Genomic DNA, 20,609 nt, shown 5'->3' with positions numbered 1-20,609 from the left:
AAATAATTGGGAGTAAAGTCAGAGTCCCCCTTGACTATATCAAGTGGAATACTTTAGCATATAAAGTGAAATATATCTGTCTCTATGGGATCGCAATTAAACTCCAGAATTAATTTTGAATGCATTCTCTTCTCCAGAAGGGAGTTGCACTAGACCTTTATAAGGTCATTAAAGGTATTGAGACTTAAAAGTTCACACTAGTGTCTGATAACCACTAGTTTGCAACCAAGTTAACCCCTTCAGACCCAAATTATGTAAATTTTCTTCACAGTTCTTTAGGTTTTTACAAATGAGACCAAATTAAAATAACAAAAATTCAACAACCATTAAGTACTGTGCATCCGGAAAGTATTCATAGCACTTTATTTTTTCCATGTTTTATTATGTTACAGCCTTATTCCAAAATGGATTAAATTTATTTATTTCCTCAAAATTCTACAAACAAAACCCTAATTTTTAAAAATTGTTGTAAATTTATTAAAATAAAAACACCCTGAAAATCACATGTACATAAGTATTCACAGTGTTTGCTCAATACTTTGTTGATGCATCTTTGGCAGCAAGTCCAGCCTCAAGTCTTTTTAAATATGATGCCACTAGCTTGGGACACATGTCTTTGGGAATTTTTGCCCATTCCTCTTTGCAGTACCTCTAAAGCTCTATCAGGTTGGATTAAAAGTGACGGTGTACAGCCATTTTCAGATCACTCCAGAAATGTTTGATAGGATTTAGGTCTAGCCTCTGGCTGAGCTACTAAAGGACAGGCACCAAGTTGTTGTGAAGCCACTCCATTGATATTTTTTCGGTGTGCTTTGGGTCATTGTCCTGCTGGAGCATGAATTGTCACCCTAGTTCCCAAAGCATGATGCTGTCACCACCATGCTTCACTGTAGAGATGGTATTAGACTGGTAATTGAGGGTGCCTGGTTTTCTGCAAAGTACGCCTGGCATTTACTCCAAAGAGTTCAATTTAGTCGGAGGATTTTGTTTCTTATGGTCTGAGTGTCCTTCAGATGCCTTTTGGCAAATTCAAATTCAAATTTGGGAAAGACTGTCTGCTTAATATTTGTTGATTCTGCTCCTTCTATAGACATTTAACTGACTATAAGAAACTTTGCAAGTACATATCAACTTACACTAACCCTAACCCTAATACCACCTCTAACCCCAACCTAACAGTCTACTTATACTCTAATGAGAATTAGTTGACATGTAGATGCAATGTAACAAAAGGACCATCACAATAAAGTGTGACCCAAAGATCCTCCACTTACAGATGATGGAGGCCACCATGCTCACTGTAACTTTCAGCAGAATTTTTTCTGTAACCTTCCCCAGCCTTGTGCCTTGAGACAATTCTGTCTCTAAGGTCTACAGACATTTCCTTTGCCTTCATGCTTGGTTTGTGCTTTGCACGCACTGTCAACCCTGGGACCTTATATAGATAGGTGTATGCCTTTTTAAATCATGTCCAATCAACTGAATTTACCACAGATGAACTCCAATTAAGCTGCTTCTCATGAATGATCAGTGAAAACAGAATGTACCGGAGCTCAATTTAACGCTTCACAGCAAAGGCTGTGAATACTTATGTACATGTGATTTTTCAAGTGTTTTATTTTTAATAAATTTGCAACAATTAATTTTTTTTTCACATTGTCATTATTGGATATTGTGTGTGATATTTTGAGGAAATAAAATTATTTAATTCATTTTGGAATAAGACTGTAACATTAAAAATGTGAAAAAATGGAGGCGCTATGAATACTTCCAGATGCACTGTATTACTGCAGTTTATTTCAAATGTAATTTATTATAACATAAAATTTAACAATCAACAATATAAAGATGTTAACGAAATCACTCATTTGAATAATGACCAATTTGTCATTCGGCATTAAATCTATTTGCTCTGGAGTAAATGATCAAATGATTGTGATCAAATATTGCCTTTAGATACAGTATATCCTAAACAAATTACATTTCACAAAAGAACACTACACAGACATCATCATGCTGTACTCCTGACTAAGAAGCTATCAAAAGAGTAGTCTTTGTGGCCATAAGATGCTAAGTGACTGCCGATGAACAAGAAGTCATTCATTCATTCATTCATTCATTCATTCGTTTTCTTTTCAGCTTAGTCCCTTTATGAATCAGGGTCGCCACAGTGGAATGAACCACCAACTTATCCAGCATATTTTTTTATGCAGCGGATGCCCTTCACGTTGCAACCCATTACTGGGAAACATCCATACACTCTCATTCACACACATACACTACGATCAATTTTTAACATACCCAATTCACCTGTACCACATTTCTTTGGACTTGTGAAGGAAACTGGAGCACCCGGAGGAAACCCACGCGAACACGGGTAGAACATGCAAACTCCGCACAGAAATGCCTACTGACCCAGCTGAGGCTCCTTAAAAATAAACTGCATATTTGCAGTCTAACTTAAAACATTCAAACTTAATTTAGTAAACTTAAAACATTCAAACTTAATTCAATTTAGTAGGTATTTGAGTTTATGTAACGCCACGCCAGCAGAGGGAGCCCTCACCCGACTACTGACTTCCTATTTGTGCTGTATATCAGTTAGAACTCAGGCCATGCTTCCTTGCGAAGTATTGCCAGTTTACCTGCCTTACCAAGCGTTGTTCCAAGTGACTCTCATGACCTCTGTGTATGACCCTAACAGCTTTTATCGCATACATTCTCTGTCTTTGCCCTTTCAATCTGCGTTGGACTGATTGTTGTTGCCTTGAATGTTTGCCTGCATTATCACCACGTCTTCTGGATTTCCCCTTGGTTTTGTCATATGGTTTGGACTGCTCACATGTTGCTGACTCATTGCCTGTTTACACGTTGAGGTCTCTGCCTATGCCCCTGAATAAACTTTTGCATATGGATTCTAAAGGGCGTCACACACCGGATGCGCTACTCAGAGCCGCAAGACGGTATGCACATGACAGTTGAAAGTATCGCACACGAGACGCGCACATTCCCATGCTATTTAATATGAAACTAATCAGAAGCTGTTCTGTGGCGCGGCAGAAATATGAACAGTGTCCTGAGTCGTGGCTGCCTGAGACTTGCGGCGCCGGTGTGTGTACCCTGATAGAAACCTATGTTTAGAATTCTGAAATGCATTACTCTGTGTGGCGCTTCTGGTGTGCAACATGCTTAACGTTGTATCAGCCTCCTTGTGATAGTTTAACTGTTTGTCATAATGACGTTTATTGTCACAGGAAATCCTTGTAGGTCTATTTATTTAGTTGTTAGCAAAAAAAATAACAAAAAATTATGAGTGGGTTAAAGATTCGACTTTGGAACATAGCTATGTTTCCATCCAAAAACTTTTTGCACAAAACTGGAATATAGCATAAAAGACCTGCAAATAAAGTAGTGTTTCCATTAAACTAGTCAAAGAGAACAAAATAGTCACTTCCTGAATAACCAGCGCCAAATATCATTTGTTGATACAAATATCATTCCTATATTTGTTCGATAAAAGTGTTTCCATCAGTTTATGCGGATCTTTTCTTATTAAATAAAAAGTTTATTCTACTCAGTTATGTCCATATGTTTTTATGCACATGTTTTAAATGTATGCACATCTTGGTGTTTCCATCAACAATTTTTTTTAATGTGCATATCCAAAATTCAAATAAAATTAGGTGGATGGAAACGTAGCTAATGACTGCCCTGTTCTCATTTGCATGTCAATACTGAGTGATCTCATCATCAACTCTAGGCAGACAGTTATTAAGTGATCATCTTTTTTGATAGTAGGTAATTAAGTTAGCTAGATAAATACTTTCATGATTTTCCAGTGACTTAAAAGGGCCGCTGGACTTGTGAAAATGGCTGCTGTGGTAATGCACTGTTCCAAGTAAGCAATAAAGCACCTGATTTACATAATCATTTTTTTTATGGAAGCAATTTGGCCTCGCTGTGTTGTTCAGGAGTTTCCAGAATTCAATTTGGTGGTTTGAAAATTGCCATTATTTTACTGTAAGTGTTAAATATTTATCTTGGGGAGCAGTGGAGCAAATGTTAACTTAAAAAAAAAGATAACCAGTTTTTGATTATCAAAGTGTGTAATTGCACCAACCTTGTAAAATATGCTAAAGGTCACATGCAGGGTTAGTAATATACATAGGAGATGACTGAAGAATTGACACAAAATTAAAAACTGTAATTCAGTTGAGTGTAATGAGATATACTATTGAGGTCTAATGAGCTATATGCTTTACCAAATAATACATAATGGTAAAAAGAGGGATCTGTATGTTGTATGGGTTTTCACTTTCCAGTTATTTCACTTATGAATAAGAACACATCTCTGCATATATATATATATATATATATATATATATATATATATATATATATATATATATATATATATATATATATATATATATATATATATATATATATAAATTAAAACTGCCTTTATTCTAGTCAAATTAAAACAAATAAGATTTTCTCCAGAATAAAAAAAACATTATCAGACATACTGTGAAAACGTCCTAGCTCTGTTAAACATCATTTGGGAATTATTTAAAAAAAGAGAAAAAAATTCAAAGGTGGGCTAATAATTCTGACTTCAACTGTATATATATATATATATATATATATATATATATATATATATATATATATATATATATATATATATATATATATATATATATATATATATATATATATATATATATATAAAATGCAAATTTCTAATCAGCTAATCACATAGCAGCAACTAAATGCATTTAAGCACAAAAACATGGTCAAGAAAATCGGCTGCAGTGAAGTGACTTTGAATTTGAGTCTGAGTATTTCAGAAACTGCTGATCTACTGGGATTTTCATGCACAATATCTAGGGTTTATAAATTATCCAATGAGTGGCAGTTCTTTGAGCACTAATGCCTTGTTGATGCCTGAGGTCAGAGGAAAATGGCCAGACTGGTTCGAGCTGATAGAAAGGCAACAATAACTCAAATAACCATTCGTTACAACTGAGGTATGCTTAAGAGCATCTCTAAATGTGCAACATATCAAACCTTGAGGTGGATGGGCTACAGCAGCAGAAGACCACATTCACCAAAAATTGGATAACAGAAGATTGGAAAAACATTGCCTGATCTGATGAGTCTCTTTCTCTCGGATGTTACATTTGGATAGTAGGGTCAGAATTTGAAGTCAACAACATGATTCAGACTGGTGGTGGTGGTGCAATGGTGTTAGGGATAATTTCTTTGCAAACTTTGGGCCTATATATATATAAATTATCCCGAAATTATCCCTAACACCATTACACCACCACCACCACCAGTCTGAATCATGTTGTTGACTTCAAATTATATATATATATATATATATATATATATATATATATATATATATATATATATATATATATATATATATCATTATCTTTATCATTTTTTTATAATTATTTTTCTCTTAGAATGAGAATTTATGTGATTTTTTTTGTGGTAGAACTGAATTTAAAAGAATGCTATTATCCCTTGGTTTAATTTTAAATGAATACAATTTTTCAAGGTTTATTTAAATTACAGTAGCTTTTATGTAAGATACAAATAAAACCAGTCATTTTTATTTACAGGACAATACATATTTGCTCATTGCTTTTTTAGCAAATGTTTTCTAAGTCATCATTTCCTTCAGCGTAGTTCCTTATTTATCAGGGATCACCACAGCAGAATGAACTGCCAACTATTCTGGCATATGTTTTACGCAGCAGATGCCTTTCCAGCCGCAATCCAGTAGTAGGAATTTTGAACTAAGTTCATATTGTTAATTGTAGAGGCCTTACAATAAACACATTAAATATGAAATAGTAGAGGTTATAGGTTTTACTCTTTTTTTTATTCATGTTACATGGTTAATTAGAAATTTATATTAGTTTAAATTGTTCGTTCAGTAAGGAAATTCAGTGAAATAACAGAAGCCTGTGTATTGTCTGATTACAACAGTAAAATCCTTCTCTCAAGCCTGCATCACTCTATTTACAATTTATCTGAGGAAAATGAGTGTGGGTGCCATCGGCCCACAGACATGTTGGCTGTGCTCAGAGGGAGATGGGGTCAAAGTTTAACACTCTACATTGCAACAATTCAAGCTTTGGCACCAATAAATGAGGTAATACTAGATCAATTCAGCATAGATTATTGTCCTTGTTCCCGTTCTCTTTGCAAAATGTTGTTCAAAATAATATATTGCTCCTGGCACGATGCTAGAATTGTTTCAGTGTCTGGTTTATACGATGAGGGTCTGATTTATTTTACTGCCAACAATAAATAATGCATAATACATATGTTTAAAAATTCACAAAATGCAGCAGCAAATGTTTTACTGGTGAACTGTATAGCCTTTCTGCTACTAATGCTTCCAATGTGTTGAACTGTAGTCAGCGTGTGAGATTTATATTACAAGAATATTCATTTGCATACAATAGGTGATTCAAGTTTTTACTAAAAGCAGTTCAAGGCAATGTATTTTAATCATAACATTACTTACTTAATCATAACAGATTTAGAATGTTAAAGAAAAGGCAGATGTTATTCAATTTTATCTTGGAGGACTAGATCTGCCATGCATGCTGCCGGAGAGCAAGAATTCGCTAATGCCAGTAGATGCAAATTAGCCACTGAATCAAAACGTTACAAACTGCCATGAGATAGCATTGGTGTGTTTGACCAATTCACGGTTTAGATTTCTTTTGTGTGTATGCGTGTGTAACTCAATTATATACAACATACATTTTATACTATTTTAAAATATTTTTTATATCATTTTCAATTTAATAAACAAAATAAAGTTTCTACAAAACCTTTTCTACAAATGTCAAATTTAAATAAATCAAATTGAAAAAAAAACTGAAAACTGCAAAGTAGTCATTTTAACTAAATGGACAATTAATATTCATCTAAAGATTGAAACTATGAAAGCATTGAAGAAACAGGCTTTATATATGTGCTTTATAACAGAAAATGAAAAGTTGCTATTTTTTGATATGGCTTGGAACTAGAGCCACGCAAGTAATCGTAAGAAAGATGGCGATCTCAATTCGAGCCCCTAGACTATCTTAATTCAGCCTTTTTACGATTCTGCCAATCATATTTTCAGGTTTAGGAGAGAAGCAATATTAGAACAGAGAGGGCGAGCGCGCGAGCATCTGAATGCAGTCTACTTTAGTGAACAGAACCTGCATATGCTGTGAACAACAGGTAATAAAGTTGTAAATAACATTCAGTTTGTGGCACAGAGTGATCGTTTGGGACTGGAAGCCGCACGGGAAGTGAACCGCTCTTAGCCATGAAAATGAAACCGAAAGCGCACAGTGATGCCAGATGTAGCTGACTGAAGTATCCAAAACCCTCCGAAATGCAAAAATACCCACCCAGTTTTCTGTGTTCACGAAAATCACGTCAGTGACAGATTTTAAGCAGAAAATTACAGATTGTAAGCATATGTCTCAAACACAATAATTCAACATCAGAATTATCATCAGCATTAATGACCAGGACAAATCTAAAGTCTGTTCAAGTCCACCATTTCAAGTCTATACAAAATATAGCATTTTAACCAACAGTACAGCTACAAAAAGCCTGTTGCTGTTTAAAGACATGTTTGAGAATAATAATAATAATAGCCCACTCATTTTAACCTTTATTTTACATCTACAGAATCGTGACAAAATTGTGATCTTAATTTTAGGCCAAAAAACACGCGATTTTCATTTTAGCCAGAATCGTGCAGCTCTACTAGGCACTATACTCTCATTCTGGCGTAATAATCAAGTAACTTAGTAATTGTTTTTAAAGGTTTAAATGGTCTGGCACCTACTTACATTGGTGAGGTTCTTGACTGGCATATTTCATTCACCCAATTAGGTGGGAAAACCAGTTTCAGCTAGTTGTTCCCAAATCATGATTCAAAATCAAAAAGTGACAGGGTTTTTTTTTGTCACAGCCCCTTGTCTGTGGAATGGTCTGCCTTTACATACAGTATCAGGTCATGCTCTTCCTTTTGTGCTTTTAAGTCCAGTAAAAAATCACCTTCTGTGTTGTGCTTTTAATTGCAATTAATTCATTTTATTTTATTTTACATATTTTGTTTATATATAACAAAATATTGGCACTGAGAAGCACTCACTCTAAAAAGTGCAGAGCCCAAGACAACCATAAGTGGTTACACATAATAATATACAATATCTACCACCTCGATGACAGGCAAGTATATTTTAGTTCAGTAGAAAACTCTGTCCTTATCATGATATAAGGATCATGCCCAGTATTTTGTTATTATTAATATGGTAAAATCTCAAAAAACTCTAAACCCATTCACTTTTTTCCTACCTGTCCTCCATCTGAATTTTGTGCGTTACCAGAACCACGTGATTGAAAACACCTACTACAGTATTGATAATTATCTCTAATATTCAAGAATTTTAAAAAACATCAGTGGTATACACTGTACAATTATTGACGGTGCTTTGAAGTCACACTAAACAGTAAGGATATATAATTTCTTTTGATCCAATTCCAGTGTCATCACCTCTTTTTCTTGCATCCTTACTTAGTATCCTGAAGGTGTGGAGCTAAGATGCAAGGTAAGATAACAAAAGTGCATAAATAAGAATAAAGCAGGGTTGTTACCAGAAAAAAAGTAGGCAGAGCACTTGCTTCTGTCCATTGGTTGTGATAGGATTTTAATTTTTGGACAGAGAAGTCTGTCATTTCCACATAGATAAATCGATAACATTACCATGCATTTCAAGTAATCAGTATAACTTCTAGTATGCTATACAGTTTCAACTGCTTTCTGTTTTGTTAATATGAATGATGTTGTCAGTCAACAGTCACTGAACAGCCAAAACATAATGGACTGCTTTCTTGTTTCTTCATCCCATAAAACTATATGCACTACATAATCAACATGCTGGTATATCTGTCGTGGCAGCATTTTGGAGTGTGACTAATGCAATATCTCTGTGCATTAGCTGTGTGTGTTAGTGACATGAGAAAGGCTAGAGGTAGAACAAAAAATGGATAATTGCTCTATTTTTTTTTTCATTGTTTATGTTTTGTAATGGAGGATAGGTGTTGCTCGCTTGGTGAAAAAATCTCATGATGAAAGTTGATGACTTGAAAATGAATTCATGCTAGCCTTGGCATTTAGCTTACAGTTACTTGCCTTGGCCTTGAAATGTTGTTTATAGAGTGATCAACTGCTGCTTAAATTAGTGCTCAAGCTGTCCATTAGTAAACAGTTTTCACTGATACTGAAAGATGTGCCATCCAGCTGGTTACTTCTACTGTTAGTGATCAGATTCTAAGTCATCTGAGCACAAGACATACAACTTCTTATCTTGCATCTTTTCATTAGCATTTCTTTTTCTGAAATGAGAATTTACTTTTGCATCATTTCGTCCCACAGTTGTTACTGCAGATGTCTGATAGCCTTAGTGTCATTTCCAATTTTGCATGTTTGGCATTTAAAACAGCTTAGAATAATGTAACACATGTAGTTTATTTGTGTCATTGTTGTATCAGCCATCAATATGTTTGCTCTATTTCCAGCACCCAGATTAATTAATTACTACAACTTCTGTGCCATGCATGCAAAATAACCAAATGACAAATGGTGTAGGTGGTGGAAATGATTGTTCACTTCCTCACTTCTCCTTTAGCCAAACGACATGGCAATTGGTGTTCGTTGCCATGGCAACAATCATTGTAAAGTGAGACTGCAAGAAAGAAATTAAATGTGTTCTTATTCAAGGGAATTAACAAACAATTAGGAAACCAAAATAGTATTTTAATTGCTATAGCAATTTTATCCATTCACATTTCTGTTTGTTGCAGACATTCTTATTAATATTGACCGTATGAGTTAGATCTGTCTTGTTAAGCTAAGAAAAGAAAACCTTCACCTTTATTTTGATATGACATTGAAGAAATACAATATGAGAAAAAGAACAGGATGAAGAAGACAGGATGCCAGTACTTGTGTCTTGGATTCAACCCAAGCCTTTTGGGCTATGTAATGGAGACCAAGCAGCAGGAACTGCATGAGAAAACCTCACTCACTTCTAGACACTGTAGTCTTGAGTCTGCTTTTTAGTCTACCTGCATCCCAAATACTGATCTGAATCCTGCTTGGAGTGAACAAGTAGAATTAGAAAACTGGAGGGGTTACATTGGTACCATGACCCTGATGGTAGATTAGGGGAGAGCTAGTAGAGGCTGTGCAACTAAACTTCATTCTTCTTACCTCAAAAAGTGCTCTAGTGGCTAATGCTAGAGGCAGTTGTCTGTAATATCCTTGTTAGCTTTCCATTCTCATTCAAATTTTGCTTGGAACACTGTGAGACAATTTTGAGCAATTGGTTGCCATGACCTGGATAAGACTGAAGTCACTGTTCAAATGGAGAATGTACGTGGTGTCAAGACGGAAACTGGCCATTGTGCTTTTACATAGGACACATTCAACATAGGCTCATTGTGAAAACATAGCCCTATATACATTTTAGGAGATCACAAATTATGTAGCTACAAGTACATATGGCTGCATTTCATTTTTAAAAGGAACACTACGTTGCGGTCATTCCTTTTTGTGTTTATCAGCTGACCTATTACCTCTGTGTGGACGGCTTTCCTGCTGTTACCAGTTTGTCCAGTTAGCTTGCCATGTATGTTCGCGGACTTGAGACTCAGGGTGCTTTCACACCTACACTTTTGTTTCAGAACCTTTTTCGTTTGCACAGTTAGCACAGTTCGTTTGGCATTTGTGAAACCAGCAATCGCAGGATCCACGCCAAATCAATTGCTCCGAGATCGCTTGAATGGGGTGGTCTCGGCTCGATTGAAACAAACTCTGGAGCGGATCGATTGCAGTGAGAAAGCGAAATAATCAGGGCGCGATTATATCACAGTGTTTTATGGATATATAATAGGCATACGGCTATATGAAGAGAGAATTATGAGTAGGGCGGGAAGTTTCAGGACTCTCCCGGATGCTGGCAAACAAATGATAATCTCCTGGTAATCTCGAGTCTCCCTCCCGGTCCTCAAATACATCACGCACCCTTTTCATCTTCAGACACGTTGTGCGCACCTTGTCAAACACCATCAAACCACCCCTGACAGCTAAGCAGGACTCTGCAAAAAAAAACCTTGACACTCTGACCAATGTGAGGAGAGTTTACTCAACCGTGACTTGTTTTAGCTCTTTTGGTCTGTTTAGAAACTTTGCAGTGTAAAAGCGAACTGCACCAAGAGCAAAGCAACAATGTAAAAATTTAAATCCCTGTTTACAAACAACTGAATCGATTTACAGGTGTGAAAGCACCCTCAGAGAGGAGTTGACCATGATAACGGGGTTTGAGTCTGGTGGAGAATGATTCCAGAAAGCGTGTAAGACAAAAACAGAATCCAAAAAATAAAATAAACAAGTAACAGGGTGAGAAAGTGGTAAAATCTGAAAACGGTAAATATCAGGCAAGGGTTTCTGGATTGCTTTTTAAACCACTGTCGGATGGGTTTAGGAAAGTGGGTGGACGCGTTAGTTGGTGCTTTTGAAAAAACTATTGGTTGGGTTTAGGATAGGGGGAGGGAGGGTCAGTCAAACAGTCAGTCGACAGCAGCCTTAGGTAGATTTAAGCGAGAGAAGCAGGCGCGAATGTCACCCGCAAGAGAAATTTGAAATCTCAAAAAGCATACATAGCCGCCTCTGGTGGATTCGCGAAAACAAAAACTGCAAAAAAACGTAGCTCTTGGGACAAATTTTGTTCTCCCTAAAACTGTAAAGAGAGGTACGTTTTCAGAATGAGCATGGGTCAGATAAATTTGGAGTGCACTTACTGATGCTCATTTGATCCACACGTAAACATAACACCTCATATCACTTTTTTATACTTACCATCAACAGCAACCACTGAGGAAACTGCTTTCTATGCCTTTTCCTTGCCATTCAAATCTTTTTACAAGACATTCTGCAGGTCAATGGTGAGATAGGTGGGTGTCATTCATGCCTCCTTGTTTTTTAGTCAAAGTTAGTTCTCTGTCAAACAGCTTTGCATGCTGAGATGTAAGTGTCTATCATCCTCTCCAAGTACAATGTTATTTATTTATTCATTTTCTTGTCGGTTTAGTCCCTCTATTAATCCAGGGTCGCCACAGCAGAATAACTGCCAACTTATTCAGCATGTTTTTACGTAGCAGATGCCCTTCCAGCTGTTTCTTTGGGAAACATCCACACACACTCATTCACACTTATACACTGCGGGCAATTTTAGCCTACCCAATTCACCTGTACTGCATGTCTTTGGACCAGGGGTCACCAATCTCGGTCCTGGAGGGCCAGTGTCCCTGCAGGGTTTAGCTCCAACTTGCCTCAACGCACCTGCCTGGATGTTTCAAGTATACCAAGTAAGACCTTGATTAGCTTGTTCAGGTGTGTTTGATTAGGGTTAGAGCAAAAATCAGCAGGACACCGGCCCTCCAGGAACAAGTTTGGTGACCACTGCTTTGGACTGTGGGGGAAACCTGAGCACCCAGAGGAAACCCACGCGAAAGCAGGGAGAACATGCAAACTCCACACAGAAACGCCAACTGACCCAATTCGAATCAGCGAGCCTCTTGCTGTGAGGCGATAGCACTACCTACTGCGCCACTGCGTTGCCACTATTATATTATATTATATTATATTATATTATATTATATTATATTATATTATATTGCTTCATTTTATGAGGGGGGATCATATCCATTTGTTGTTGTTTTTTTTTCATTTGAATTTAGTAGCTGCAGACCATGTAATTGTTAATTTTGAATAGTACTTGTAGGACATTTATTTAATAATAAAAAACATATTTACATTTTTTTCTCATCACTTATTGTCTGACAAAAAAAGTGTTTTATTTATTTATTTTTTGTTAGTGCATTAATGCTGAGTATAGAGCTGAACAAAGCTTTTCTAGCAGTCATGGTGTCGACCTCTCCACTTATATACTGTAGACCTGAACTTACTGTCACTCATTAAGCTGCAGACTTCAGCCTGCTCCTTCTACATTTCCATATGAATGTGATAAAATGGTGATGGCACACAGACTTCTGTACAAAATAAATGGGAAGGTGCAGTTTGACATGTCTTGTGGGAGATGAGAGATGTGCTAAATTAGGGCTGGTGAAAGAGACTCTCGAATGAGGAGCTGGTGCATGTAGCTTCTGGAGGGCTGAAGACATGAAACACGCTCTGACCAACTGAACTGATATTAAAGCAAATGCATTTTAGAATACACATGGAAATAGTGTAAAGTGAACAATCTCAAATGTTTCAGACCCTGTTTGCACCTTTATTAGCATCATCCACTTGTCAGATCAACAAAAATGCATCTTCATACCTTGTGTAAACAAGGTAAAAATGCAAAGTTTTATTCTTTAAAAAAGTATTTCTGCGGTTCCGGTGTATTGAATGACCACATTTCTGTTTCTAATATTTTGTAAATATAGTACAATGGTTGAATATACAAAATAGTACAAATGTATTATTTATCTTTAAAATATTCCTCGTTTGAATAAATATTGTTTGGTTGCTACTGGACAATTTGATCAGGAGAAAATATTAATTAATTCATTTTCTTTTCGGTTTAGTCCCTTTATTATCTGGGGTCACCACAGCAGAATGAACTGCCAACTATTCCAGCATGTTTTACGCAGCAGATGCCCTTCCAGCTGTAACCCATGACTGGGAAAAAAATCTATACACACTCATACAGTACACTAAGGACAATTTAACTTCAACCCAATTCACCTATACCACATGTTTTTGAACTTGTGGGGGAAACCGAAGCAACCGATGGAAACCCATGCCAACACTGGGAGAACATGCAAAATCCAAAAAGAAATGCCAACTGACCCAGCCAGGTTTCGAATCAGAGACCCTTTTGCTGTGAAGCGATTGTACTACCCACTGCACCACCATGCTGCCCTAAGAAAAAGTAAATAAATAAAATAAAATAAAATAAAAAACATGTATGAAAGCTTTTAGGTCCTGTTACCATGAATCTCTGTTGCTCATTACACCTGTTGCCTTTCATATTTAGCCTAAGTGTTATTGGACAGTGCTTGTGCCTCACTGGATGTCCTGTCTGAGACAAGACTAATAAGTGAACATTGAGCATCATCTTTGCAGCATCTACAATTTTTTACTTAAAACCAGCATATTATTTTGAACTCAACTGACATTGACTTTTAAACTTAACTCTCTTGTAAAATGAAAAGTAAACTTAATTTTACAACTTCAAAGGCTATTTTAACATATATTACCCTTTTTATTTGCAAATATTATAATAATATGAGAATGTTTTTTTCTTAACACATGAAATTACACTTTCAAATAAGTAAAATAGCATGTTAAGTCCTTACCCACGAAACGCTGTCATCATTTAGCCTCCTCTTCTCCTGCTTGCTCCAAACCTTGACGCTTGTTTCTTCTTAATATTCACACGTTCACGTAGCCTACAGTATTTTAAAAAATGTTATTTCTGTAAGACATTGTTTTATAACTGTAAACCTTTTCTTCCACAAGGATGATATGTCGTTATAAAACCGGATAAAACGATGGACAGTATCAAATAAGTAAATCCCCAATTCAAATTATTTAAGTTAAGTTATAATTATATAAGTTATAATGTTTAATTTTGTTTATTCGATTAAAAACTATTTATGGTGTTTTTTTTTTTTTTGTCAAACTCGTGCAGTTTTCTTGCTGCTGCTCGACGCCTCGTGATGTTTGAATGTTTGCTGTTCAGCCCGCGCACAGCTCGAGACGCATGCAACGTCGTCTGTCTCAAGCTAAATAAAGCGAGTTTAGTCGCTCTCTCTCTCTCTCTCCATCACTGAATGGGTTTCACTAAGAGTAAAGCTTTTCATTTCGTCTGAAGAGCGCCTGCATCAGTGTTTATATCCCCGATTTCAGCATGACTGCAGCCGAGTCCAGCGCGCCGGGAAAATCGTCTCAACAAGATCAGGTAGAGACATTAAAGTCAGAGCTTTTCTCGCACAGTTGATTTGAATCAGACATGAGCGGTTTTGCATTACTGTTGATTCTGCGCTCGCGTGTTGACTTGAGCCCGTGTTGACAGCTACTTTCAGTTAAATTAACGAATGGCACGCTACACACTGAATACATTTTACTTAACGTCACATATTAGTCTGTTTTAGATGTTGTTTTGCCACATGATGAACAAAAAACACAGTCTTGGTCATAATAGATTAATTTACTATAAATATTAGGTCTATTTATAGAGTGAAGTGACATACTACAGTAAATAACACACATGTACTCATAAATAATAAAATATTTAAAATGTAATTAAAATATTTTGTGTTCAGTTAATCAAATCTATAGATTTATTCAAACTGCATCTAATTTATTAATAAAACACATTTAAGTTTTCAGTGTTTTGAGGGATATTTAATGTATTCTGACCTATGATTAGCTATTTTAGAGGTTTTTGTAGTTAAGCTATATACAAACTAATGCTAATTTTATTTTATGTGTAGATAAATTCAAATGTTTCAAAAGAAAAGTGTCTAGTTAGGAATTATGGTGCTATTAATCAATTTCAAAGTGTTAAATGATTTTTTTCTGGTTTTGTCTGATGATCATGATTATGCATTGACGTCCTTCATGGGGGACCAAGCATTAATTAGGGGGGTCAACCTTCCTTAAACCCCCCAGTAATTCGCACCCTGACTATAAGTGACAATATTTTACATGTTGTTTAAGTAACTGTTTATTTTACCATTCAAATTATTTGTCGCTTTAATTTTTAACAAACCTTCTGTGATCTATTCAGGTATACTGATACACGAAGCATTTTTTTAAGCAATGTTGCGGGCAGAGCAATGTTGCTTGGCTACTGTCCTATTAGGAATGGGTAACAAAATTGTATCTTGATCTGGTTGCCCTAATTAGTTGCCCTGTGTCTCACCTGATTGCCCATTGAGGACATCCATGACCAAAGTTGCCCAGCAGCTTTGAAACTTTTTCCATGTATCATCACCTGTACTTTTCTGAATTTCACCTCATTGTTTTGAGTTTGTGCTTAAACCTTGGTACTGCAAATAATTTTGGCTGCAATGTTGAATGGTTAGAGAATGGCTTACCCCCCTTTGTGAGGCTTTAAGATTAAAAATGTCATTTTAGCAGACACTTTTATCCAAAGTTACAAATGAAGAATTTAACATTGATATGTGGGCAAACATTTAATAAAATGAAAGGTTACATTGAAAGTTAATCAAAACTGGCTTTACCATGAATAGTGTAAAAACATAATACACCATGTTACACTGTAGGAGCACCACTGAAAGCCAGCCAGAAAATTCATACTTATTCTTGCTATTCATTCTCTACTCATACTCATTCTGCTACATTACTCATTCTTGCTATTTAAAGTTAAAGAGATAAATAAAGATGTAAATAGCCATATACACTCACTGCAAAGGTTTTTTTTTTTATTGTTTGATTAGTTGTAAATATAAGTTGAAAATACATTTATATTACAATATACTCATAACAGTATAACAACAACAAAATAAACAAACAAAAAAAGACAATGAATGATGATAAAACAGCAGTTAAACATATTTATATTGTTGCACATCTCATTTCACTGCCCTCATGTCAGCTGGTAATGAACATAAAAGTAAAATGACACTGTTTTCATTACTTGATGATAAAGTATGTTTGCAACTATTTAATATGGTTGTAAATTCATTCATTCATTTTCATTCAGCTTAGTCCCTATATTCATTAGGGGTTGCCACAACAGAATGAACCACCAACTTATCCAGCATATGCTTTACACAGCGATGCCCATTCATCTGCAACCCAATACTGGGAAACACCCACACACTCTCACATTTACACACCTGCACTACATCCAGTTAAGCTTATTCAATTCACCTGTACCACATGTATTTGGTCTGTGGGGGTTACCGGAGCACCCGGAGGAAACCCTCACGAACATGGGCAGAACAGGCAAACTCCATACAGAAGTGCCACCTGACCCAGCTGGGGCTCAAATTAGTGTCCTTCTTGCTGTGAGGCAACAGTGCTAACCACTGAGCCACAATACTGCCCATGTTCATATTTTTTTCATATTTTAGAATTTTTTTATTTACTGTAATTTACTGTAGTATATTACTGTATATAATCCACAGGGTGTATCAAAATAATAATACCAATAATAATAATTGCATGTTTAGCAAACATAATTTAACAATAGCCAATTTTTTTCATAATTTTTAAATACTGTATGTTATTGCTACTTAATATAAATATAATTCTTCTTCGGCTGTTTATGTTAATTCACAGTGTTTGTCACGATCACCAGCGATCCTTCCTGACAGATTGCTGGTGAACTACAGATGTTGTTAAGAACTATAAATCCATTCAGGCCATGTGATTCATACTAGATCAGGGCTGCCCAAACTCGGTCCTGGAGGGCTGGTGTCCTGCATATTTTAGTTCCAACCCCAATTAAACACACCTGAACTAGCTAATCAAGCTCTCTCTAGGTATACTAGAAATCTCAGGCAGGTGTCTTGAAGGAAGTTGGAGGTAAACAATGCAGGACACCGACACTCCGGGACCGAGGGTCGGTGTCCTGATTAGTTAGATCAAACACAGCTGATCAAAGTGTTCAAGACTACTTGACACTACTAGATCCGCTGTGTTTGATTAAGGTTTTAGCAAAACTATGCAGAGCTGCGGCCCTCCAGGAATTGAGTTTAAGACCTGCACACTAGATGCTGATCACGGCGTATGACAAACACACAGCTGAGACTTGTAATCACTTATCATTCGGACTATTTATGCACCACACGCACACCAGCTCATCACGGAGTCTTTGATGTTTGTTTGAATTTCTTTGGTTTCCCTGTTGGTTTTGACCTAGCCTTGTTTATTGTTTGATTCTGTTTGCCGCCTATTTGGACTTTATGCCTATTTTTTTACCACGTTTTTGGATTGCCCTTTTTGTACCAGCCACTTTTGCTTGTCCCTGTTTGCTTTAAATATAATCTTATTTTACCGGCAATTGGATCCTAGTCTTTGTTGCTCCTCACTTTGTTCCAGCACATGACAGTGTTAGCTAATACTTAGTTTTACAGTTTTTTTCTCCCCCTCACTGTATAATGGGTATATTTGAATGACTATGACTGAATATTTTATAGAGAATCTCCTATATTTTCCATTATGTTTTTGATGAATAGGTTCCTCGGGTGACAATTAAAAACTACACACAACAGATGGCCGGCGCAAACTCCACTCTTTATTTCACTCCTTTGTCCCAATCCCCCTTTATGATATCATCAGAAGCAAAGCATGGAAAACTGCAGTTCTCATCATTCAAATCAATTAAGCCAAACTACTGCATCTGTTGTGCTCTGATTACTCTCATGCTATTCATTAATCACATGCTTTCATTTAACCTTGTTCCATTGTTCTCCAAACACAACCTATATCATCATCAAGCTCATTCTATTCTAAAAGTAAAAAAAAATTCTCAATTGTTATTTATTTCATTATATTTTTCTTGATCAAATAAAGCCATGTTAAGAAATTGTGATATTTAAAGAGCGAATTCTAATTCACCCACTTAAGATGCTTTTTGCACTTCAGCCCTAAGTAGGGCTCTCTGATGACAATGATTAGGGTTTAAGCAATGGAAGAATCGCTCGTCTTAGAATAGCTGGCTTTGATTCTACTGAAAGGAGGGGCTATATTTGGAGTGGTGTCGGCGATAAAGTGGGTCTGATAGACGGGATTAATTGGGAATTGCGTTTGATGTTTGAAGCCTAGATGAAAAAGAACATCCCCCATGAAGTACAATTATGAGCAATCAGTTCAGGCTCAGCACTGACAGACGGGATCGTGTTTTCCTCGTCCACCTGCCCTTCAAAAAGTACCTGTCTGTTTGAGCAATAACATCAACGTGTTGAGTAGGAGCTCAGCTTTGGTAGGACTTCAGGATCATTTATTACCTCAGTAACTCTCTCTATAGGATGATGAAGTTTTAATCGAATAACTGTGCAAGTTAACTCAAAAATGACATTTTAAAGAGTATTTTTTAGTTTGAACCATGGTCATTTGATGATTGTAAAATGCAAGCCAACAGCTACAACAGCCACTTTGAGACTCATGAAATTCACACCTTAAACCATTCATAGACACGTCTGCATTACCTTTCATTGTCCTATTACTACCAATTCAGCATGATAATAACATTTATAAAAAGTTTTGTTTTTGTTTTTTTGTTTCACATTTAGCACACATAATGTAAGTAGAGTTTATTGATGCATAAGCCATTAGCACCATGCAGTTAAAAGTGTTTTGAGAGCATTTTAGATTTTTTTTCACATGCAGATGTAAGGGGGTTGTTACTACTGTAACTTATTCTGTATGGTTGGCAGATTTTGTTTATTTAAAACATCATGTTTCCAAGATATGGATCAGTATCAGTGTAGGTGTTATGGCATTTTCATAAGTGTATCATAAGTGTAGTTTGTTCAAAGCCACTACTTCATGTGTGCCACATTTGTGTGATTAGTGACCACTAACTTTGTGCATTAATGAAAGTACAAATAATGTTGATGCTCATTGTAAAACACCACTACTATTGCATTAGCATTTATTCTCAGTTTTCTTTAGCTATTTCCAACTTTTTCATCATTGAAATCTCAACATGTCTTCTCTAGATGCTGTTTCTGTTGCCGCAGGATGTAAGTAATAGTTTTAGAAATGTGAGCAGCTCTTTCTGCAATGTAGCAGATTGCTTTATGACTCATATTACTTTACTTCAAATCACAACTGTGTGATGATTAAACTGCATCTACTGTACTTCATTAACGATGCGGTGTTATGTCTTTTTATTTCTTTTACTTTTTTTCTTTGTCTGTGCAAATTAAATGTCAAAACTATGTAGTATCAATTTTCAAGAAATGATAGTTTAATATTAATCTTAGTAATCAAATATTGATCAAAAATACAGAAAAAAATAGTGAAATAATGTTTTCATTTAAATAACTGTTTTCTACTTTTTAAATAAAATAAAGCTTAAGAAACCTGCTCAAGAAATATTTCCAATTATTTTCAATTATCAACAGTTGTTTTTCATTTTATTAATACATATTTTTTGTGATACTGATATTGTTAGGATAGGATGTGCTGACAATAGAGATAGTTCCAAATGCAGCTTTATTAGAAAATTAGATGGTTATACAGGCAAAGGAAAACAGGAGCACTGAGAACAACAGAGAAAATCAACCCAAGCTTATTCTGAATACGTACCTCTGTATAGATTTCTGGAGCTACGTTTTTTGCAGTTTTTGTTTTTGTAAATCTGCCAGAGGCCGCTGTGTATGCTGTTTGAAATCTCAAATATTTCTTGCGAGTGTCATTTGCACCTGCTGTTCTCAAGTAAATCTACCAGAGGCCACTGTTGACTAACTCACTGACTAACTAACCAACCGACCGAATCCCGGCCCTCCCCCTTCCCTAA

The 20,609-nt window shown here is 35.9% G+C and overlaps 1 protein-coding gene and 1 long non-coding RNA gene across 7 annotated transcripts in view; one reads left to right on the top strand and one right to left on the bottom strand.

Annotated features, from left to right (window-relative positions):
- Positions 1-14,941, bottom strand: part of LOC141377822 (uncharacterized) — a 45,470-nt gene extending 30,529 nt beyond the window's left edge. Inside the window, exon 1 of the long non-coding RNA XR_012390810.1 lies at positions 14,467-14,941. This is a non-coding gene — a long non-coding RNA (uncharacterized lncRNA). The remainder of the gene's footprint in view (positions 1-14,466) is intronic.
- dpp6b (dipeptidyl-peptidase 6b) overlaps positions 1-20,609 on the top strand; it is a 298,152-nt gene that overhangs the window by 154,891 nt on the left and 122,652 nt on the right. The window contains exon 5 of one of the 6 annotated variants that reach the window (NM_001115122.1): positions 11,706-11,721. The exons of 4 other annotated variants lie outside the window; for them this stretch is intronic. In NM_001115122.1, the coding sequence (NP_001108594.1) occupies positions 11,706-11,721 (16 nt within the window). Of the gene's footprint in view, positions 1-11,705; positions 11,722-14,816; positions 15,072-20,609 lie in introns of those variants that run through there. One more of the 6 variants, XM_005163290.6, reaches the window with a different exon arrangement.

The sequence above is a fragment of the Danio rerio genome, chromosome 2 (genome assembly GCF_049306965.1).
Source record: "Danio rerio strain Tuebingen ecotype United States chromosome 2, GRCz12tu, whole genome shotgun sequence".
NCBI lineage: Eukaryota > Metazoa > Chordata > Actinopteri > Cypriniformes > Danionidae > Danio > Danio rerio.
This window is presented reverse-complemented; position numbering and strand designations above follow the sequence as displayed.